The sequence below is a fragment of the Haliotis rubra genome, unplaced genomic scaffold, assembly GCF_003918875.1.
Source record: "Haliotis rubra isolate DU_JTF1 unplaced genomic scaffold, ASM391887v1 Scf826, whole genome shotgun sequence".
NCBI classification, from domain to species: domain Eukaryota; kingdom Metazoa; phylum Mollusca; class Gastropoda; order Lepetellida; family Haliotidae; genus Haliotis; species Haliotis rubra.
The window spans coordinates 214,136-239,464 of NW_025767553.1; the positions used below are offsets into that span (position 1 = coordinate 214,136).

The following is a 25,329-nucleotide window of genomic DNA, read 5'->3' on the forward strand; positions in this document are numbered from 1 at the left end:
TTTGCATTTCATGGAACTGATAAAATAGTATGCCATGAGATGGAAATATATCACCTTAAAATGAGGAGTTTCTTCACAATGTCAAAGATTTGTGACTTTCACATAAATGATAAAAGCTGCGCTGAAAAAGCAAATGGGAAACATCATGCTGGTTAGTAAAAGTTGAGGTTTAATGACTGACTTAGTTTTGGTTTTACGCCGCTTTTAGCAATATTCCAGCAACATCTTGGCAGGGGACACCAGAAATGGGCTTCACACATTGTACCCATGTGGGGATTCGAACTTAGGTCTTCGGCGTGACAAGCCAACGCTTTAACCACTAGGCTACCCCACCGTCCTGAGGTTTAATGGAGACATCAGGTGCAGTGTGAGGCAAGTGTAGTGACACGCATGTCCATGTGGTAGACTGCTTGAACAAACCTGCACTAATGCTGGTTTTATAGCGAGTTTACAGAAATACCATGGATATCCACTCAGAGCATACCGACTCCAGGCCAACCAGTCCTAGTTCTATCCCCGCAATGCTGAGCACCAGGCAGGGTGACAATAAGTACCACGTTTTGATCTGCCAAGGCGTGGGATAGAACTATTGACTGACTGACTGATTGAGTTTGGTTTTACACCGCTTTTAGCAATATTCCAGCAACATCACGGCAGGGGACACCAGAAATGGGCTTCACACATTGTACTCATGTGGGGATTCGAACCCGGGTCTTCGTGTGACGAGCCAACACTTTAACCACTAGGCTACCCCACCGCCCGGGATAGAACTAGTCAACAAGAGGACGTAACACTATATCGGACGATATTTAATTTTCAACCAAGCATGTGAGTTAAGGTTGGAGAAAAGTTGAACGTCACAGACATCAAAGATGTGTACAATCTCATTACATTCAGATTTGTAAAAGGTGAGTGTTTGGGGTTTTGAGCCCATGACCAGTGTATCCTGGCATTACAAAGGGAGGTAACTCTGCAGAGTTAAGTGCAGTTTACCACTTTAACCTGATCACAACTTTTGTTTGTTTTTTGTTTCATCAGTCATCAGTTATATTCATGCTATGTCACAGTGACCTGTAAAAAGACAAACCAGTGGTCGATATGATGAGCACTGTCCCACATCAGGACATGATGACACAGAATCAAACAAGCCAACAAACCAGACAAACTAGGCGCCGTTGTAAAAGCAACCGTAGTCCTACAACTGTTGTAAGTCCATGTTAAGATATGGGAGTTACGATCACCTTAGCGCTAAGATCGCTTTGTACAACAGCACCCTGATCCATTCGTCGCCTCTTACAACAAACATAGCTTGGGACATACAAACCAAACTCAGATTAACCTTATAAACTACAATGTTAATAGTCACTGGAAAGAATACACAGAGAAAGATGGAAGGGTTAACTCACACTGGGGTAGAAGACAATGCTGAGAGGTTATTGTGACAAACTAGCAACATTAGAGAAGCAGGCAATGTTGGGAGAGTGTCACCACAGACTATACTGGTGCTGGGATATTCTACCACGGAGCAGATTGTACACAAGTTCTATGTGGAGGATAAACATGTCAGATGGTTCTAAATGTCATAAAATCCTAAAGGGATATGTTTAACGCTATTCATAAACTAAAATGAAATCCCCGAAATATCAACAATTTTAAGTTTCAAAACACACTATCCTGAGAAGACTGGGTTATATTTGTTAAAATAGATTTTTGAAAGCAATGTGATGTATCAGCACCTCAGGGGTCTATTATTAGGGTATTCGAAAACTAAACAATTAAAACATATGCGTATCTCCTGAATACAAAATACAATATTAAGTTCAAAATTATCTTCAAAGGTTAGAAATATATATTTTGAAGTTCAAAAGTACAGTCAAACATTGTTGTGTTGGTGTTGAAGAGACCTACGTAAATACTTCGAGTTATCTGAGGTTACAATAACTTACACAACTGAAACATATACTAAATTAGAAATACGCATGACATAAGCATTTACTTCAAAGTTTTCGACACAAGAGTGTTTAACTGTATCTAGCAAAGTTTGAATATAACAAGCAAAGTTTAAAAGTATCCTCAAAGAAAGTTTTTTGCTCAAATTGGATGTACCAAATGGCTCGGTCATGATGAAGAAGACAATGATAAAAGCTCCCCCTAAAGATGTCAAGTAACAAAGGCTGATATGAAGGTGTGATATGTTCGGTGTGTGAACTCTTGAGTACAATCTGCTCCACAAATGAGTAGCTACATCAGTACATCATAGTGCCGGTCATGCTGACATGCTGTCATGACATTGTCATGTCTACCTAGTGTGTTCCCGCCCCTCCTGCTTGTCCTCCTGTTTCTGGGTCACGCCGACATACTCCAGACATTGGTCCACGGCCACCACCCAGTCATCCATGGTGTGGTAGAAGCTGCTCCAATCCGTCTCCTGCAGGACCATTGAGCCATTCAGGGCTGACGTCAAACGCGTCTCCCACAGCTCAATGGCGTTGGTCAAGTGGATCACGCTCGTCGCCACTCCTGTAAAGGAGTGAGGTCATTGGCAATGCTTTCTAATTATCATTTTCATTGTATAACCAATTCAAGCCAAAAGAGTGAGTGAGTGAGTGAGTATGGTTTTATGTCGCTTTTAGCAATATTCCATCAATATCACGGCAGGGGACACCAGAAATGGGCTTCACACATTGTACCCATGTGGGGGGAATTGAACCCTGGTCTTCGGCGTGACGAGTGAACGTTTTAACCACTAGGCTACCCCACCGCCCCTCAAGCCAAAAGAAACAAGAGGAAATTAAAATAGAAAATAAATATACAGCATGGCTCCAGACCCTAGTAAGTTTTGGTTTATTCTTTTAAGCTCAGCCAATAATAGTCAATATTTTAACACTGAACTTTGCTGAAAATTAATCCAATTCCAGGTCAAATAATTTTGGCACAGATTGAAAATAGTGCATATTTCTCAACAGTGATATTACACTGTCGGTTCTTAATCAAATTTCTGCAGTTTTAAATAGCAAAATTTCATATAATCAATAACACCTGCAAATATGACAACACACATTTCACCTGATAAGAAATCTCAGCCACAGCCCACCATACAGCATGTTTCTTCTATACGGTTTGTTTGTTTAATTGTTTGTTTATTTACACCACACTCAGTGATATTGCAGCTATATGACAGCAGGCTGTAAATAATTTAAGTCTGGATATCATGAGCATTATTTCATGCTTTTGAGAAAAGATGACATGGATCAACGACATCAGTAAGCCTGACACTGGTCCAGTTGCCTCCTAGGACCACAGAAGTCATACAGGTCCAGTGTCTAGTGAGGATGACATGGTATGGCTTGCTTCAGAAGCTGCACTTACCATTTTCTCCACTCATTCTGTTTGTGAACTGTTTTAATAATTCCTCCACTTCCTGCAAAATGATGAACAAAGATCATTAACTGAAAGTAGGAGGCACAACTTTGGTGAAACCTGCGCATGGTCTTGGTACTTACAAACCTGGATATATAATCCGACCAATCAGCATAAAAGGGGATAACATATGATGAAAATTTCAAAAATACTTTAGCAAAAAACAGCAAAATATTAAACTGAGATAAATAGTCTGCACCCATCAGCAGGCAGTACACATAATCATCAACAACCAAAAAACAAAACAGTTTCAGCAGCAGCTACTCACATCATTGAGAACTATCATATTGTCCTGCTCCATGTGCGAACGTCCATCTAGACCGGAGTGACGTCCGAACACCTTAAGGGCACTGTCCGTCCAGCCGTCCATCTCCTTGCGGATATGGATCAACTCATCCTGATTCGACAGAAGTAGATCTCCCGCGAACACTTCAGCCTCCTTTGACAGATTCTGAAGACAGATACAACAGACAATGAAATTCCCATGTCACTTTGCACCAAGGCACGATATCTTCATTTTAATTAAGCCTAAGAAGTAAAATATTGAATCTGCCTCTTTGCACAGTGTAAAAGACAATCTTTTTCTTTTATAAAAATCAATTGATCTTTTCCTTAAAAAAAATAACATTTATTTTGGCTGATACTGTAAACAATCTGGGTTGGAATCATTATATAGTTGAAATTATGACATTATAAATGTGTATGAGCTGACTCACATCCTGTTGTAGTGTGTGAGTGAGTTTAGTTTTACGCCGCACTCAGCAATATTCCAGCTATATGGCGTCGGTATGTAAATAATCGAGTCTGGGCCAGACAACCCAGTGATCAACAGCATGAGCATCGATCTGCGCAATTCGGAACCGATGTCAACGAGACTGACCACCTGATCCCGTTAGTCGCCTCTTACGACCAGCACGGGTTACTGAAGATCAATATTCTAGCCCGGACCTTCACGGGTCTCATCCAGTTGTAACCATCTCAGTTTCAACTAAAAATGTTTGGTAGCACATTCTATTCAGGAAATGCCTACCCCAGCTGATAGTTCATTTATAACTGTCTTCCGATTCGATATCAAGAAAATTGACGATCAGATCAGATAACATGCAGTGAAGCTGTTGCAGCAAGTGGGCTCAATTAGCCAAAATATTATAGTGCAACCTGTCATACCAAACAAAACATGCAAGCATATTGTCGATTTTTATGATAACAGAATTAATATTTACCCAAAACACCAGGACATTGGAAAAAAGTAGTAAGTGAAATGGGGGTTCTGGACCACTTCATCTTGGACCAGATGAAGGAGTCCATTGAGGTCTTTATATCAGAGACGTCAATATACAAATATTACTATTCTACATTGAATTAGTTCAGACATCTTCACCTTAGTGTTTCCTTAAACAGATCTTAAAGACATTTTGGAATTGTATCAGATGTATAAAAACTATCCACAAAACCTTCATTGACCAAAATTGGTCACCTCATCAGGAAGTATGAAACTCGAACTAACCTGTATAGGTTTCAGATTCTTTGAATATATTCCTCCTTGGGGTACTTATAAGCATTTAAATGTCCATTTAAAATCCCTACGACAGTTGTAACAATATTTGAATAAAATATTTACAAAACAAAAACTACGTTTTGTCTTGTGAGACCACTCTTACAGGGCCCTCTGGCCCCCTACAGCCAAGAGCAGGTAACTCTAGACCGTAACCTCAAGACCTCACTTTCCATGCTGAACGACATCATCAGACAGAATGTGGGAGGTGGGTGGTGATTTCCAAGGAGGAATATATTCAAAGAATCTGAAACCTATACAGGTTAGTTCGATTCTTTTTATATATTCCTCCTTGGGGTACTTATAAGCATAAGACAGACTCCTAAAGACGGAGCTAAGGAGCCGCATTCTGTCTGCAGAAAACACCCCGACAAGAAGTGGAATTTCCCAAGCTAATTATAGCAGAAAAAGCACACTTACCCGTCACGGTCCACCATAGCCAATCAGGCGGGGCATGAACCAGGGTCAGGGTCGAACATATGTAAATTGCCCAGCTAAACCTCGCTAAAGCAAACTAACGAGACACACCCTCCCTCCTTCCCGTAATCTACCGAAGCCAAGATAAGGGTCCCGCAATAAGCCGCCAGAAACGAAATGCCTTAATATGTATATATTTAGCAAAGCTTCCAAGGCCAGTAAAGTCTAGAGCAGAATGCAAAGACATGGGAATAAAACCATCACCACATAAAACCCGTCACCAAGGGAATATGTAAACAAGATTTTTAAAACCCAACACCAGTGTTAAAAAAGTTGGCATAGAATGGTTCACATACTTTCTCGAAGCTCAATCGGCTAGAGAGGTGGAACCATGCCCACTGGAGAGAACTGACTGACCGAACCGAGCACGCCACTGGAGAGTCTGTCAAGTTGGTAATGACGGATGAACGCATTCGGACGGCTCCAAATAGCCGCCGAGCAGATCTCCTCAATGGGCAGGGCTGCAGCGTAAGCTTTTCGATGTAGCAACTGTTCTAACCGAATGAGCTTTCAACCCAACAGGCGGATACTCTGTTTGAGTATAGCTCATATGTATGGCAGAGACAAGCCACCGAGAAAATGGTTTGCTTGGTCGCCGGAAGACCAGCCTGAACCCACGCCATAACAACAAAACAATTGGTTACCCTTACGGGTACCCCTTTGTTCGTTTGATATAAGCCTTAAGTGTCTTACGGACATCTAAGACGTGGAGCACGCCGTAGAGAGGTACCGACAGGAAGGCTGAGTGAAAGCTGGGAGCTCAATAGGCTCGCCACATGGAAGGGACTATCCTTCTTAGGGCGGTAAGTATCAGGCAGCCGTGATGCTAACTCTGTCTTTGTGAAAACAGTAAGCTGGATCGGCCGACATTGCATGAATATCGCCAACCCGCTTCGCCTGAAGTCACCGCCATTAAGAAACGCCGCCTTCCACGCCAACAGTTGGAGTGAAAGAGCCGACAGATTGTGAAACAGTGGACCGGACAGCCAATCAAGAACGATTGACAAGTCCCATCGGGACTAATCCGCGGACAACCGGACGGATTCTGTCCACGCCTGCTAAAAGTGCTGTACCAGAGGGTGCTGCCCCAAGAGAGCACACCGTCAACAGGTATATGAAACGCCAGAAATAGCTGTAGAATATCCTTGAACCGTTGAAGCCGCTCGACCGGCCCAACCGAGACTGGAGGAATTCTAAAACACAGACTAAATCTGTAGAAAAGGGATCAAGAATCCCCTGTTGACACACCAGCTTCAGAATAACAGGCCCATCTATCCTCATATTGAACGCTTGTCGAATCCCTCCGCTGGCCAGAATTGTGTCTGCAACTGGTGCAGGAATTCGCCGCGACGGAGGCGATCCCTGACAGCGCCAGGCCACCCACTGAATCCTGGGATTCGGTGGGGCTCTCCGCTCTGGGATAGGAGGTCCGGTCGAAAAGGTAATAGAACAGGAGGCTGAGCCAGAAACCTGAGAATTACCGGAAACCAGCGCAGTGCCGACCAAAGGGGTGCCAGAAGCACAAGTAGCCGAGCTGGTTGTGCGGTCAGCTGTGACAGGACCCTGGAAATCAGTGGTATCGGGGAACGCCCACAGTACCCTGTCCGTCCCAATCGAGCTGAAAGGCGCCGTTGGCTAACGCCCCCGGATCCGAATCCGAGCAAAACACAGGAATCTGGTTCGCCACCCCAGACGCAAAACAGATCCACCTGGAACGACCAAACAACTGGGAGATAATCCCGAATCTCCCGGTCGAAAGCATCCACTGCAGTGGGGCTAGTATACGCCGTGAGAGTGCATCTGCACGGACGCTTGTCTACCCCGGAGATAAACAGGCAAAACCCGAATGTTGAACTGATCGCACCACAGTAGAAACTGCCACCTCCTGAAGGAGCTTACGGAGACACTGTGCCGCCTTTGCTTGAGAATGTAAGACATGGCCGCTTGATTGTCCATTTCTAGATCGAACCACATGGCCCTGCACCAACACTCGAAGCACTTTCGAACACCCGGCGGACTGCTCTCAGTTCTAACACATTGATGTGTAGGCTGACTTCCCCGCCCCACCAGAGGCCGGAGGCTGAGTGCTTCGCCCAGGACCCCCCAACCTGTGAGGGAGGCGCCCATCTGAACTGAGAGGGAAGCGCGTCGGGTGTCGAGGGGATCCCCTGACAAATTCCCGACTTCTGTCCACCATCGCAAGTGAGGAATTAACCACTCGGGCGCTGTGAGAATAATCTCAGAGCTCTGCGAGTGGGACCACAGCTGCGCTTAACGCTTGCTGAACTGGTCGCATCCTCAGACGCCAAGACGCCAAACCATCGCCCACTGTCGCCATGTTGCCTAGCAGCAACCGGGCCATGTTCGGGCTGACGATTGGGCGACTGGAGAAACTGTGAAACAGTACTCTGGACTTTGACGATGCGGTCGGGGCAAGGGAAACAATCCCTAGCTCCGTGTTGAATCTTGCCCCCAAGAATATCAGATCCCAAGTCCGAACGAGGTCTGATTTCTTGAGGTTGATAATCCAGCCCAGTGACACCAGAGTATCCATCACGCACAGTGTGGAGGCTCTGCTTAACTGAGGACCTAAGGCCCTGAGAAGCCAATCGCCTAGGTGCGGGTGACAACACCTGCCCTGAGACCTGGCTAACTGAGCTGGGATTAGCATAAGTTTGGTGAACACCCTTGGCGCCGTGGAGATGCCGGAAGGGGAGCACGCTAAACTGGTAGCACGCCCCGTCGAAGGAGAACCGAGGTACTTCTTGAACTCGGGTGCATTGGAACATGGAGGTATCGTCTTTGAGATCGATTGACGTAAGCCAATCCCCTGTCTCGACGGAGGAGATCACTGACCTGAGTGTCTCCATCCTGAAAGACGGCACCTCCAGTAACTGGTTCAACCCTCTGAGATTCAGAATGGGTCTGAACCCTCCGTCCCTTTGGTCACTAGGAAGTAGGTGGAATAAAACCCTCTACTTGTTGACCCACAGGAACCACTCGATGGCTGCCTTGTTCAGTAAGGACTGAACTTCGCATCGGAGGCTGGCCGCCTTTGTCGGCAAGGGAGGTCGGCACAGGCGCAGCCGAACCCCGAGAAGGACGGAGGATCTCGCCCCACTGTGGCAAATGGCCATCCCTGAGCGTGGACAGGACCCAGGGATTTGAGGTGGCTGCCTCCCACCCCGGAGGAATAGGGACAGCCGGCCGCCGACAGGGACGGTGTGGCAGGAGGCAGTGCACCCCACAGTCGGCAATTCTCCGCTGGCGGAGTGGGGGCAACAAGGGCTCTGGGGAAGGAATCAGCGGGAAGCCGGGCTGGCTTCCCTTTCCCCAAAAGGCTGCTGTGCTTGAGCAGGCTTGCCCTTGCCCCTTGCGCCTGTTCGCTTTGACTGCAAAGGGCAGTCCACTTAGCAACATCCTTCGCCGGGCAGAAGGATAAGCGGATGCAAGCGGGGAAGGCCGCTGGCGAGGAGCGGAGGGCTGCTCCAACAAAGACTTTGAGTCTTTGAAGGTAGAGACAGCCTCCGCGGCCTCCCGTACTACCTGCAATGCCCCAGGGAACAGGGAGGATCCCATGGTATAGGGCAATGACAGGAGCGCTTGTTGTGTGGCCGGCGAATACCGCACCACAGACAACCACAGGCGGCGCAAGCCCATGACGGCACCCATCATCTGGCTGGCACAGCACTGAATGCTATCCCTAGCCAGATGCGAGTGTATGTCCGTGAGCTGGCGCGAGAGCACCGACTCCGATGAGTCGGCGCCACAAGCGCTGTGAGCCACCAGCTGTCCCTGCAGTGCAGACAGGTAGGCCGAGTGGACTGCTACTTTGAGGTAGCACGCTGCGACCGGTAACATTCCTCGAATGACCGGCACACGCAGACTTCAGCGGCAGTGAATTAGCAGGAAAAGGGGAGGCGCCTGCCCTGCCTGGCCGAGGCCAGGGAAGACGAGGACGACCCCTAACGTGACTGGAGGCAAAGACACACTTTCGCCCACCACTGGTGGTTCGAATAGCGCCTCCTCCCCAACTGGTACCTCCTGCCAACGCCGGGCAGATCAAATCTCGAGCGAGAACCAGTTAAGAGGATTTACCACCTCACCTACCAGTGATGGTAGGATGCGTGGCTACCGGGCGACCTTGGTAGGCGCAGCCTCCTCCCCGGAGCCAAACTCCGCGGGGTCGAGCGTCCTGTGTGGGAACGGCCACCTGGGGCAGGGCTTCGGCAATTTTTCCCCGCACCTGCCTCTTGAGAGCGAGCCAAAGGAGTACGGCACTCCCGCCCGCTCCTCCCTCGCTCCATCGTCCTCCATGTCCACTCGCGGCATAATCCTCGGCAGCCGTGCACTCTCATACCCCTGAGAGACCGCCGGATATACCAGAGGCTGAACCCAAAAGACCATAAAGGTCAAGAGGCCAGAAGCAATGAGTCGCCCAGCCGGGCAGAACTCGCCCCCAAGTCGCCGGGCGCCGAGAGGGACCTGCAGCGACAGGCCTCCCCGGCAACCCAGACTGCCTGCCAGGCGCCGAGGTGTTCGAGCTGGCAGTGCCGAGGCGACTGCCAGTCAGGGCACCAGGCTGAAGCCAGGGCAACCCTGCATCGCCGGGCGCCAGCCACCTGTGACGGACTCTACGCCCGGGCGAGGTCGCCCTTAGGTGTCGAGGGCGCACTATCTCCACGGCCTAAGCCGGGATCAAGCTGCCCAGGGGGAGGCGCGTTCCCCGAGCCTAAGCTCGGGCCGCAGCCAACCCCCACAGATGCGTCAGATCCACTCCCTCACGACATCGCGCGAGTGAGCTCCTTTACGGAACCCATCCAACGCCAGATCAATGAGAGATTTCACTGACGCCATCTGTTCCTGGAATAAAGGTTAGTGATTCAACGGGCACAACTGGTGCCGACACAACAGGGGAAGAGACAGGAGCAAGTTGAGGTTTGGTATTAGATGCCTCCTTGGAACCTTTTAGCTCTTTTGGGAGCCGGGCTCAGATGGGAAGCGCCCCGAGACCCCCTTTTTTGTGTGAACGCTTGGACGGGGATCCTGTGCCCAGATATCACCCCCTCCTCGAATCAGATTGCTGTAGAACAGCAGATCCGCTCGCCGTGCTCTAATCGCTTGAGGTGTAAAGTGGCACATGCCACACACCCTCTTCCTCATGGTCAGTTTGGGTGAGGCAACGTAAGCAGACCTCGCGGTGTGTCCTTGACGGGAATGGCCGCAAGGCACGGCACGGGATTTAAACTGCAACAAGTAAACAACCTGTGCAGCAATCAACCCCATACACACATACATATATGAAAAACACGCGATGGGCTTACACAACTAATGCGACAACGTAGCATACAGTTGACAATAACCATACTACGACTGACATAACTACGACTTTTTATATCGTAAGATAGAAAATGCAAGCAGTGGAAACGCCTACATGTAACCACATATACGTAAAATTACTAACCCCACCTGTAACATTGAAAACCACACGGGAAACCAATGAACAGTGATGCTAGCTGGGTACCTGGTCACCATCTTGGCACGCACTCGGGCGAAATGACGCGACAGGTACCAAGTTACAACTAAAAATTATGAATGAAAAAGTTCATAACAAGTCTTCAAATCGCCCATGCAGGGACAAAAGAGAACCATACATACAATTGCTGTTTCTGACCCACTCATAATTCTCGCCGGGAAAAGAAAACTTTCTTGTAATGGACCCACGTCTATGTCGGGAACGACAGCATGGAAAGTGAGGTGCGAGGTTACGGTCTAGAGTTACCTGCTCTGTGGCTATAGGGGGCCAGAGGGCCCTGTAAGGGTGGTCTCACAAGACAAAACGTAGTTTTTGTTTTGTAAATATTTTATTCAAATATTGTTACAACTGTCGTAGGGATTTTAAATGGACATTTAAATGCTTATAAGTACCCCAAGGAGGAATATATAAAAAAGAATTCACTCAGTGTAACTGATGGAACTTGACAAGAGGAATATTTGTTGAAAGTTTTTTTTGTTGAAGTTTTTAATACACTTGTGAATAAAAGATACAAGCCGCACTTTTACATACATATGTGCAAGCCTATCTAACTGAAATCCAAATCTTTATTGAAATTTAGATCCTTGCTATATCATAAAATCCAACATAGGGTGAGAGAATGGTGGTTCAGAAGTTTCTAAGTCTTGACCAATAGTTTACTATATAATAGCTAGTCTGCTGGAAAGTAGAAGGTAATAAAGTGAGGGAGTGAATGAGTTTGGTTTATTGTTGCTTTTAAAACTATTCCATTGTTATCAAGGCATAATGGTGTAATGGCGTAATGTGAGAGAAAATCAAGAAGTGATGCAGATGTTTACCAATTCCCATGTGCATGGATTTTGTCAGTGTTTAAAACTCCCAAAATTCTAAGCCAGACACAGCCGGACTGGTAACTTAAAAACTTACCTGTCCGGATTCAAACTTGCCTGTCCGATTTTCAACAACAACAAAGAAAAAAAAAGAAAAAAAAAAAGAAAAAAAAGGTTTCTGAATACTGTACTGTTTGTAGGCATCGCAATGAACAACATAGCACTAACAGGCAATGCACCAAGTTTAGGTAAACTGAAAGTACGTGTGTTGTGATTGGTTATTGTAAAATTAAGTGTCCAATCGTAAATAGTTTAACATAATTATCATGACACTTCAAACACCTCAAACTGACGACGAGAGAACCTGTCTCATATTATGAGTGAGTGAGTATGGTTTTCGGCGCTTTTAGCAATATCCCAGCAATATCACAGCGGGGGACATCAGAAATGGGCTTCACACATTGCACCCATGTGGGGAATCGAACCCGGGTCTTCAGCATGTCGAGCGGACGCTTTAACCATTAGGCTACCCCACCGCCCCTCTGATATTATGAAATATTTACTGTTAGGGGTAAAAACATCTACCAGACCACCGGACAGGCTACTTTTGAAATTTGACCGTCCGAGATGAAAATAGACCGTTCCGGACGGTCGGGCAGGTGGGAATTTTAAACGCTGATTTTGTGCTGACAACATAAAATCTGGCTGAACCGTGATTCAAAACCGTGATCCCAAGTATCTGGTGCACCAAAGGGATGACTGTGATTCAGTCAAACATTATAGTCCGCCAAAGACCAAGGTGGATCATGGGCTTGAATGTGGCCTTTGAACCCAGTATCAGTTGATACTGGCCACCCAGGGGCAAGACTGAATGGCTACACCTTAGTCTACTGTGCTATCTCATCTCCCCCTGCCAGGTGACTACAATATCTAGTGAGTATGGTGGGAAAGAAAGACACACTTTGTGAAATGTGAATGCTTTGGAAGTTTGTAAATTTCTTGATGCAAATGAAATCGTGAAGTACATGTAGCATTTGTGAAAATATACTGTTCAAAAGTTGTTAGGGGTATCTAATTAATACTTTGAATTGAACTTACATGTATTGGAAATAAACATTTGATGTCTGACACAAAATTAATTCCTGCATTTTGACACAAATCTTCACACACCTCTAAAATGTGTTTGAAAACGTCAAGGGCAAGCTACAAGAGTATGTCCTTGACCCGATCAGGTGACCTTTTAGACATTAACAGGTGGAATGGGTTCAGCAAGGTGAAGGACAGTACATCCATGAGAACAACATCCTTAACAAATGATGAGCAGTATATAGAGAAACAATTTACAAACTCGTTGATGTATCCTTTGGAAGCAATGATTGGAAAGAAATGAACACAAATTTTAAAAAATGTGGACTGATGTACCTGTAAACAGATTTACCTTCACACTAGTTTTCACTGTATAAACATGAAATATATCTGGCTGTAATATTGTGAACACAAATAAGAGTTGTACACCATGGTATGCAAAATATCATCATCATCATCATCATCATCATCATCATCATCAATATTACCTCCTCCCAAGCTTGGATGTCGTTGCGGAGACTGATCATCTTCTCCTTGTCAGGGACCTTCACCATGTTACCCTCAGCGTTACTGAAACACAACATTTCATTAAATGAACATATTGATCACCAGAACTAATGTGGACATGGGAGAGGATTTTTTCCTCTACAACTAAGATGATCCTACATGCCATAATTTGACAGTGGGCCCACTCACAAGCAGTCCTTCTGGAAGTCTAGCACCCATTTCTCCACGCCTGCCCTGATGCCCTGCAGGTGCTCCCTCATCTCCTCCTCCCGCTGCTTCAGGGCGATGTTGAAATCCTCAATGTTGTCCCGCCAAACTTCCACGTGGCCCTGAATCTCCGTCAGCTGCTCCGTGTCCTTGTCGCTTAGCAACACAGTGAAGTGGTTGGCAAGCTTGGCCCAGGCCTTCTCACTGACATGCATCCGTTTGGCAGTCGTCAGTCTGCATTCCTCCGTCACCTGATGGAGACATATGTTGTCACTGTTCACACTACAGTCATCAATACTCAAAACATATAACAGAGAGTATTCATCCTGATTTTCAGGGATGGGGCTGTATGACTTCAGAGAGAGTACTGACCTTGAGAGCAAGACTGTATGCTGCCGTGCTCCATAGCTCCCTCTCGTCAGACAGCATGAACACTTGGCGTTCCAAGCGCCGGCGCTGCAGCTCGTACAGGTCGTGGTACTCTGCCAGGAGACTGGCGTTCTTCTGTGCATCACCCAGAGCTGTCTTCAGCTGTAGGAAAGTCATAGCATCAGATCAGTTTGCAGAAACACATTTTCAACTCAATCCTAGAACAATAATCACATTGTTCTGTACTCAGGCCATGAAGACTTCCTCTCCAGCTATGTTATTCCCACAATATCTCAGTTCAATCACCTAAGAGAACAGAAAATCATACACCTTAAAACAACAGAGCTCTCAGATTTTCTTTCCCAACTAGCCTTCATCTTTTAACCGATTGTCGAACCCTGTGTTGCTTTGTACCCTGTACAGCTTTCCTTTATATAATTTCCTGACTGAAAATACGAAGCGCCTGAAGTAGAAACATGTTCGTGTCACAGGATTGTTGGAAAACATGTTGGGAGAAACTGGCTTCAAGGGAAACATGTTAGGAAGCACTGACTTCTAGGGAACACATGTTAGGAAGCACTGACTTCTAGGGAACACATGCATGTTAGGAAGCACCGGCTTCAAGTGAACACATGTTAGGAAGCACTGACTTCTAGGGAACACATGTTAGGAGAAACTGACTTCTAGGGAACACATGTTAGGAAGCACTGGCTTCTAGGGAACACATGTTAGGAAGCACTGGCTTCAAGGGAACACATGTTAAGAAACACTGACTTCAAGGGAAACATGTTAGGAAGCACTGGCTTCAAGGGAACACATGTTAGGAAGCGACACTGGCTTCTAGGGAAACATGTTAGGAAACACTGGCTTCTAGGGAAATATGTTAGGAAACACTGGCTTCAAGGGAACACATGTTAGGAAGCACTGACTTCAAGGGAACACATGTTAGGAAGCACTGGCTTCTAGGGAAACATGTTAGAAGACACTGGCTTCAAGGGAACACATGTTAGGAAGACACTGGCTTCAGGGGAACACATGTTAGGAAGCACTGGCTTCCAGGGAAACATGTTAAGAAACACTGGCTTCAAGGGAACACATGTTAGCGAGCACTGGCTTCAAGGGAAACATGTTAGGAAGCGACACTGGCTTCAATAAAACATGTTAAGGAAGCACTGACTTCAAGGGAAACATGTTAGGAACACTGGCTTCTAGGGAACACATGTTAGGAAGCACTGGCTTCAAGGGAAACATGTTAAGGAAACACTGACTTCTAGGGAACACATGTTAGGAAGCACTGGCTTCAAGGGAACACATGTTAAGAAGCACTGGCTTCTAGATAACACATGTTAGGAAGCACTGGCTTCAAGGGAAATACATGTTAAGCGAAACACTGGCTTCAAGGGAAATATGTTAGCGGTTTACACTGGCTTCAAGGGAAATATGTTAAGAGACACTGGCTTCAAGGGAAATATGTTAAGAGACACTGGCTTCAAGGGAAACATGTTAAGAGACACTGGCTTCAAGGGAAATATGTTAAGAGACACTGGCTTCAAGGGAAACATGTTAAGAGACACTGGCTTCTAGGGAAAACATGTTAGGAAACACTGACTTCTAGATAACACATGTTAGGAAACACTGGCTTCAAGGGAACACATGTTAGAGACACTGACTTCAAGGGAACACATGTTAAGAAGACACTGGCTTCAAGGGAACACATGTTAGGAAACACTGACTTCTAGGGAACACATGTTAGGAAGCACTGGCTTCAAGGGAAATATGTTAAGAGACACTGACTTCTAGGGAACAGATGTTAAGAAGCACTGATTTCAAGGGAACACATGTTAGGAGACACTGACTGGCTAGGGAAAACATGTTAGGAAGCACTGACTTCTAGGGAACACATGTTAGGAAGCACTGACTTCTAGGGAACACATGTTAGGAAGCACTGGCTTCAAGGGAACACATGTTAGGAAACACTGACTTCTAGGGAACACATGTTAGGAAGCACTGACTTCTAGGGAACACATGTTAGGAAGCACTGACTTCAAGGGAACACATGTTAGGAAACACTGACTTCAGGGGAAATATGTTAAGCGACACTGGCTTCAAGGGAAATATGTTAAGAGACACTGGCTTCAAGGGAAATATGTTAAGAGACACTGGCTTCAAGGGAAATATGTTAAGAGACACTGGCTTCAAAGGGAAACTTGTTAAAAGACACTGGCTTCAAGGGAAATATGTTAAGAGACACTCACTTCTAGGGAACACATGTTAGGAAACACTGACTTCTAGATAACACATGTTAGGAAACACTGACTTCTAGATAACACATGTTAGGAAACACTGACTTCAAGGGAACACATGTTAGGAAGCACTGACTTCTAGGGAACACATGTTAGGAAGCACTGGCTTCAAGGGAACACATGTTAGGAAACACTGACTTCTAGGGAACACATGTTAGGAAGCACTGGCTTCAAGGGAACACATGTTAGGAAGCACTGACTTCTAGGGAACAGATGTTAGGAAGCACTGATTTCTAGGGAACACATGTTAGGACGCACTGACTTCTAGGGAACACATGTTAGGAAGCACTGACTTCTAGTGAACACATGTTAGGAAGCACTGACTTCTAGGGAACACATGTTAGGAAGCACTGGCTTCAAGGGAACACATGTTAGGAAACACTGACTTCTAGGGAACACATGTTAGGAAGCACTGACTTCAAGGGAACACATGTTAGGAAGCACTGACTTCAGGGGAAATATGTTAAAGGTCACATGCAACCAAAAAATCAAACATAATTAAAACACAATTATCACTTATTCGTGACATATAATATTCATTGCTGGTTATGAAAAACATATAAACAAAATTATAAGCGTACAATCGCAAATCAAAAGTGCAATATTGTGTGCTTGGGTTTACTTCCCAAGAAACGAAGCAGCCGGGATACCGAACCCAGTCAGAGCGGGTGGGTGTGCACTCAAGTGTAACGGCTGGTTCATTTGCAGATTCCCTCACGGCTCATTGTGTGTGTATATATAGAGATGTTGGGTTTTGTAAATACATGCTCATTTTTGTGTATAACATTTTGCAATCAACAGACATCATAACATGTCATGTGTTCAAGTATCACACCTGCCTGTCTGTGTAATTACATAATGTGACAGAGACCAACTCGGGCCATAAATCAATGCGCTTTGTTTATGGTGTATAGCCTGATTGGTGTTAAGTTCAAATTGCATGTGGTCAGAGATCGCAGTTGTGTATTGAATATTGTCATTAGCAGACAGGCAGGCAGACACACAGGTGTCAATAAAACAAGACATTGAGTTTTGTCTGTGACAACGACATCTATATCACAGTTAGAAATTCTGTCAACGCTAAATAATGACATTGCTTTTGGCATCGAACTGAGAAAGTGACTTCGGTAAGAAGAATGTGGTGGTGAAATAGACAAATGAAATTATATAAACAGTTTATTTACTGTCATAACATATAAAAGCTCGCTACTGTGAGATATCAACAAACATTAGGAAAATAGCTCACACCAAAGCCTTCACCGAGTATTCACCGGACAGCCCGCCTTCCAAGTTAAGTGCAGTGGCTATTTCACTGCGCATGCGCTATGAGTGCAGCCCAGCTGTTGAAAACCAGTTTTCCCCAAAAGTCGGGAAAATTAGTGAATCGCTTTGAACTCCGATTTCGCGCGGGTTTTTTCTTAGCGTTATTTTTCAACTTTATAAGTTGAATTTGCATTTTTGATGATTAGTTTCGGTAAGTCCATAAAGGTATCAGAATCTGCAAAGTTGTGTTTTACGTTGCATGTGACCTTTAAGAGACACTGGCTTCAAGGGAAATATGTTAAGAGACACTGGCTTCAAGGGAAATATGTTAAGAGACACTGGCTTCAAGGGAAATATGTTAAGAGACACTGGCTTCAAGGGAAATATGTTAAGAGACACTGGCTTCAAGGGGAAACATGTTAGGAGACACTGACTTCAAGGGAAAACATGTTAGGAGACACTTTCTTCTAGGGAAAACATAATATGATATGTGATGCAGACTTACATCTTCCTGAGCTTTCTGAGCCTCCTTGGTCACTCGCTGGTCATGTTCTTTAACGTCCGTCAACTCACTGAAACAAACAAATCAATGTACACTACAAACTTTAACAAGGTCAAACTTTTTCCACTTTTATAGTATTACCAAAAACAAAACAAGATCAGAACACATTTACTGTAATTTGTTTCACTATAATAACCCTATTGTATTATATAATAAAACCATAATATACATCTGATAAAAACTAACAATAAAATAACTTTTCCTATAATTGACCAAATGCATTTTACATAGTCTGTAGCTACCACACAAGAGAACGAGCATTCTGTGACAGAAGTAAACCATTTTTGTTGCTGTAAAAAAGTGAAGATCTTTCCCTGGAAACAGAGTTACAGCTAACATCTGACTTACTTTGTAAGGACACTGATAGTAGATTTGAACCTCATGAGTTCCTCTGTGAGTCGCCGGTCCAAAGCCCGCTGTGCCATCACCTCTTCATGAAGACTGAAGAAACACATTTTCATAAACACATTGTCATAACACTGTTATAAAATGACTACATCTTTGACAAGTTGGTGAAATTTTGAGTATCATTGGCTGGCTGAAGGGTGTCAAGTCTTCTCGATAAACTGCAAGTAATCAAGTCAAACAAACTAGTGATTGATATAATGACCAACATCACACCCCATCCCAGTACAGTAACAGAAGCAACAAACTCATTGAACTTAAATTCATCTTAATCTCTCTGTGACCAGCATAGGTGGAATGTTTCTTACTGAGGTACGAACTGGGCTGACCACAATGACATGTAAACAGACAGGTCAGCCATTGCAACCAGGGTTTTACACAGACGTTTAAAAATGGGAGTCATGGTGACTCACAATATTTATTTTGGGAGTCATTTTCAATATTTGGGAGTCATGAAAAGTTTAATATTTCTTTGTGTTAATCATTCTCAGTATGTAACTGTGTATGTCACACCACCAAATGAAACTACAGCATTGTTTAATTCAAACAGCCAGGATTACTGTCTCCTCTGAGTTCACTGGAACAATCTGACAATATCATTTTATGCTTATGAAATCGATTTTATTGAACTGAGTTGTGAGGGTCACCCATAAAACTTGCGTCAAGCTTGACTCGTATGATACTATTTTGAGAGTCGTTTACAAAATTGTTGCGTCGAATACGCGAGGAATAACGCGTCATGTAAAACCCTGATTGCAACCACCCAATCCTCAATAGTCACCTCTTACAACAAGCATGGAATACAAGTGATTCATTTTGCCCAAGAAATCCAAACACAGTTCACAGAGTGACGCAGTTCACAGGTTTCAAGAGGCTTTTAGCAATATTTCAGCAATATCATGGCAGGAGACACCTGAAAAGGGTTTCACACTGTACCAATGTGGAGACGCTTTAACCACTTGGTTTCCCCACTGCCTTAGTGAGTACATAAAGAAACTGTTGCTACGAAAAGACTCACCTCTTGATCTGCTGCGGAACTTTGTTGAGGAGGGCGCTGTATTTATCTCTCAGCATCGCCAGCAACTCCCCTCTCTCCACACACTCGATGCTCACCTAGACACAGATGGACACAACATTTACGTCAAACCCCACAACATCCCACCTATAGTGGCCTGTACATAATCAGTCAACGGACGATACAAACCAGTGACTAATATTATGAGCATACTGCGCCATTATAACATGAATCATGACATCTGATCTGCCTATTCACTGAGCCAGCCACCTGAACCATTTAGATGACCCATACGACATAATTGGTTGCACACAAACCCAAATCTTAATTCGGAAAAACTGAGTGAAAAAGCATCTGAAACATCAAGGTAGCTTTTACTCAAATAAATAATGGCTATTAGCCCATTTTGTATTATTTCATTTTGGATGTATTTTGTCCTGCAACTGAAATTTCATAAGCAGCAACACTGGAGTGGTAGGGAGAACATATTTTGGTATATTACTGTAGAATGGATACTTCTGTGAGGTGAGGTGAAATTGGGTTTAACGTTGTGCTTGAGAATATTTCACTCATATGACGATGTGCATGCGTGTGTATGTGTGTGTGTGGCTGCTTGTACTAGCCCAGACTGAAGCTGGTTTTATAGTGCTAGCCCACTGAGATACCATGCCGCAGTGAAGCATGAATACCCCACTCAGACACATTATACTGACTCCAAGTCGACCAGTCCTTGTTGTACTCATTAATGCCGAGCGCCAGGCAGGGACCAACAAGTACCATATTTTAACGTCTTTTGGTATGACGGGGTCGGGGATCGAACCAGCGACCTTCCGCTCTCCGGACGGACGCTCTAACCACTACACCACGGAGGCGGTCGGATACTTCTGTATTAGAAGCTAACAACTTCTGAGTCCGGCAAGCAGAATGTAATGGTGGACTCACCTGTCTGATGAGTTCATGGAAGATTATGTTGTAGACGTTCTGTTCTTTCTTTATCAGTTCAAGCAGGTTGTGCATCTGAAGAACATCATTGACATTGTTAAGAATTTACGTGAACATAATTTTCAGTTTATAGCACTATAAATGCAAATACTTCTAATAACACATAACATGTTACCTTGGAGTTTATACAATGTTATAAAAGAGAAAAAAATGCAAACAGAGCAGAAACGCAAACACTGCCCAATATGTGACAGATTAGAAATCAGTTGCTGCTAATTACTACTGTAATTATATATTAACACGGTCAAATTTTCATATTCAGTGTTTAACCTGATATCCTTTAATCACCCAAGCTATGTTAAAATAAATGCATGTGGTTAGTGACTCGGTTAGATTGACTGACTGAGTTTGGTTTTACACCGCTTTTAGCAATATTCCAGCAACATCACGGCGGGGACACCAGAAATGGGCTCACACATTGTACCCATGTGGGGATTCGAACCCGGGTCTTCGGCGTGACGAGCCAACGCTTTAACCACTAGACTACCCCACCGCCCCTGCTCGGTTAGAAGCATGTTACTAGTGTAAACCTCTCACTGTATCAATGCAGTGATTCATGAGAAGAAATCGTCCTTGTTCTTCATCTTCATCAAATTTCCAGGGTGACGCTGCACAGAGTAATACGATGACACAAGCTAACCAAGTCAGCGAGTATGACAACCTGATCCTGTTAGTTGCCTCTTACCACAAGCACGGATTGCCGAAGACCAATTCTAACCCGGATCTTGGCGGGTTGACTATGTATATAGCAGAGTATGATAGAATGCTCACCTGAGTTGGTCCCTTAACGACAACATCATTGTCCTCGACACCAGCCTTCTCCAGCATGTCCTCCAGGGACCTCTTCAGTTGGAGGACCTCATACCTGCTGGCCGGCTTCCTGCACACACAAGTAACAGTGTGACCTTCTTGTGTAACACACCAAACTGGCAATTTCAGTGTGTGTGCATCAAGTGTATGTGTGTGTAAGGGAGGGGTAGGAGAGAATTTAAACCCTTGGCCACCTACTGCCTGGATCTGCCACTGACAGACCAAGGAAGGAAGGAAGAAAGGACAAATGAATGGAGGAGGAATGAACGAACGAACGAACGAACGAACGAACGAACGAACGAACGAACGAGCGAGCGAAGCGAGAACGAAACAACGAACGAACGAACGAACGAACGAACGAACGAACGAACGAACGGGAAAACAGTGTGCCCGAGCAGATGCAGGTCGTACAAGTTTGCACCTTACCACCATCACAGGTCTATATTAGAGTAACAAGGATAATGAATGGTGTTGTAGTAAGACTGCTTGATTAGGGAGTACGGCCAACTTGCACAAAGGGATGATAAGCTGTGACTCTTAAAACGCCAAAGCCTTTATACAGCCTTATGTCAAACATAATGTTAACATCACTTTATGTGGCCCAGACCTCCACACATGACCGTCAATCTGACTATTCCTAATGGATGACCAGTCAACCTGTTTCATTAGCACATCACGAAAAGACAACGAGCAACGAGTGTATGTGGAAGCGGAATGTGTGTATGTGGAAGCGAGATGTATGTATGTGGAAGCAGAATGTGTGTTTGTGGAAACGGAACATGATAACTAATGACTTACAGTGACGGGAACTTGACCAGATGCTTCTCATGGTCTTCAGGCTGTGTTGAATATTTACTGGAAAAAATTCACTTATAATTAAATAGAAACATCAACACCATTTTCACAAAAATCACTGATGGTATATCTTTTATGATGTGGTATATGGATTATTTGTTCTCAAAACAGGAGGTTAGTGGTATTAATGCTCAAAAAATAATTCCCACCCCTGAACTCAATGACTTTCTTTCTTTGAAAAGAGGGAAATAAATGTCTCTCTCCTCCCACTAGGGGAAAATATAACATCATAAATCTGAGATACTGGAATCAGTTTATTCTTACTCTTCATGATATTCTATGCCCATGACGCCCTTGTTCTTGACGATGTGGTACTCATCCGGCAACAGCGTGTCGGGGAGCTGGAGAGCCTGGAACATGGATCAAAACCTGTTGCTCAAAATACTGATCAGCTGTCATTGCTGAAATATGATCACATATAGCACACGTTGTCTGCTCGAATCTACTTTATCAGCTCTAACACACATCATCAGCTCATACCAACTTCCCTGGCCTTAAACAAATCATCAGGTCAAATCTACTTTATTAGCTTTGACCAACTTTATCATCTCTAACGCACATCATCAGCTCTAACGGTTCATAAGTGCTAATCTACTTTATCAACTGACCCAATATAACAGCTCTAACACACTTTATCTGCTCTAACCCACTTTATCAACACTAACACGCTTCATCAGCTCTAACCCACTTTATCTGCTCTAACCCACTTTATCTGCTCTAACCCACTTTATCAACACTAACACACTTCATCAGCTCTAACCCACTTTATCTCTCTCTAACATACTTTATCAACACTAACACGCTTTACTTCTAACATCAACACTTTTATCAGCTCTAACCCACTTTATCAACACTAACACGCGCTTCATCAGCTCCACCACGCTCTCATCAGCTCAGCTTTATCTAACACACTTTATCACCTCATCCTAACATCCCTTGCCTTAAACAAATCATCAGCTCTAACACACATCACTGGCTCTAACCTACCTGTCTAGGTTTCTCCTCAGCATCTCTTCTGATGATGCTTTTGTCAATCTTCTCTGGCCGTTCTCCTGTTGTCTTTGTTTGAGGAACATCATAGAGGAAAGAGATGTCCCTGGGATGAAGAGGAGAATAAGTTTACATCATGGATGTCATCGCTACCAATACGACAGCAGCAACGTTTTAATTTAAGTGATAGAGTATGGTTTTACGCCGCTTTTAGCAATATTCCAGCAATATCATGGCGGGGACACCAGAAATGGGCTTTTCATATTGTATCCATGTGGAGAATTGAACCCGGGTCTTCGGCTTGATGAGCAAATGCTTTAACCACTAGGCTACCCCACCGCCCCGGGAATGTTTTAACCTTCATGTAATAGGATACTGTAATAGTGTTTCTTTGTACCAACACAAGATAATGAATAGGTTGATTAAAATGAAGCCAAACTCATATGATTTTCTGTTGTTTGAAGAGTCTTCCTTGGGGGTAAATATATGCATTTTCTGTTTATGGACATGTCCTGTGAAGGTTGTAACAATGTTTTAACAAAATTATTGTACAAATAAAGAAGGTTGTTTTTATCTGTTCTATGGCCTCCCACCTGCACATGCTGGGAGCACTGATGATAGAGTGAGTGAGTGAGTTTTACGCCGCTTTTAGCAATATTCCAGCTATATAACTGCGGTTGACACCAGAAATGGTCTCCACACATTTTACCCATGTGGGGAATCGAACCCTGGTCATCAGCATGACGGGCAAACACTTTAACCACTAAGCTAACCCACTGCCCCTCACTGATGATGGAAGAAAGTATCATACAAAACCATGAAGTGTTGGCACTGCATATAACTGTGATGCCACCTACCTCCCTGCTCCACACGTGCACGCTGTGTTTTCTGTGAGATGCTTGAATCTGTCCCTCCGCTGGAAGTTCCACACATTGGCTGGACGCTGGCGTCCCTGAACCTTTGCAATAATCATCATAATATGTGAAAAACGGGTCAAATAAAGATAGAAAATTATTTCTCTTGTGGAATTACACCCTGTCACATCAATTTGATTCTTCTAACTCACATATTTAGCTCTTCGTATTATTTTTAATAATACTGACAAAAATGAAAATAATAATAGCCAATTTGTATTGCTCTTTTCCATAATCATGATCAAAGCAGCCAGAGGAGAAAGGTTCACTGAAGAGCTTGATGGAAGAGAAAGATCTTGAGAGCAGTTCTAAAGGTGGAACAAGTTGTAGGGGCAGGGAGTTCAAGGGGAGCATCGTTTTACTGACATGATGCTTCGAAGATTTCAGCATCATTGTACGTACTAGTGTTGGGAATTGGTTGAAATCTCACAATTGATGATTGGTTCAATACCAACGACCAATCATCGACAAAAATTGGTTCGCGTCATTTTTTAGATTTTCCTATTCAGGTTGTAGTTGCAGATAAGTATTAAGAAAAAACATTTGGTTCTCTGTTGTTTTTTGAAACTGCACAAATTACATTTGCAGATTTCACATCCAGTGTAAAATGATTCAGTTCCAGTGTAACATAAACTTCCCACATTCTTCAAGAAATATTCAGTCATGACTTTTCAGAAACTTTTCTTAGAAATAAACACGTTTTCCGGCCCTGACAACGTCCTAGATATGAACTATCACCAAGTATTTCAAACTCTATTACAGCGGTTCCAAAATTGTTTGTGTTCGATTATGAGAAACTGTGATCGATTGCTTGGTCGTTTGGCCACTGCGACCAATCTTCGATTATTTCAATTAATCGGAACACCACTAGTACGTACTACTGTTAGTGGAGATTTGTTTGTTTGTTGTTGAATGCAACTCTCAGCAATATTCCCGCTGTATGATGGTTGTTCTAAATAATTGAATCTGGACCAGACAATCCAGGGATTAACATCAACATCATATACAACGCTAGGATACAATGACACAACAACCATCCATGCAGTGATCAAAGATATGATTACACACAAGAAACATCATGTTTTTGTTGTTTGTTTGTTGTTTAATGCTGCACTCAGCAATATTCCAGCTGCATGACAGAGGTCTGTAACCAGACAATCCAGTGACTGATATCATGAGCACCAATCTACACAATTATAACATGATGGCATCCATGACCACCGGATCCCATCAGTCGCCTCTTA

The 25,329-nt window shown here is 44.2% G+C and overlaps 1 protein-coding gene across 1 annotated transcript in view; it reads right to left on the bottom strand.

Moving 5' to 3' along the window:
- LOC124262184 (axonemal dynein light chain domain-containing protein 1-like) overlaps positions 1 to 25,329 on the bottom strand; it is a 39,509-nt gene that overhangs the window by 13,181 nt on the left and 999 nt on the right. Inside the window, 15 exon segments of the mRNA XM_046696637.1 lie at positions 2,304 to 2,520; positions 3,370 to 3,421; positions 3,689 to 3,871; positions 13,372 to 13,453; positions 13,580 to 13,848; positions 13,970 to 14,128; positions 18,038 to 18,104; positions 18,443 to 18,535; positions 19,518 to 19,612; positions 20,457 to 20,531; positions 21,288 to 21,396; positions 22,125 to 22,181; positions 22,446 to 22,531; positions 23,169 to 23,277; positions 24,029 to 24,129. Of these exon segments, the coding sequence (XP_046552593.1) occupies positions 2,304 to 2,520; positions 3,370 to 3,421; positions 3,689 to 3,871; positions 13,372 to 13,453; positions 13,580 to 13,848; positions 13,970 to 14,128; positions 18,038 to 18,104; positions 18,443 to 18,535; positions 19,518 to 19,612; positions 20,457 to 20,531; positions 21,288 to 21,396; positions 22,125 to 22,181; positions 22,446 to 22,531; positions 23,169 to 23,277; positions 24,029 to 24,129 (1,754 nt within the window).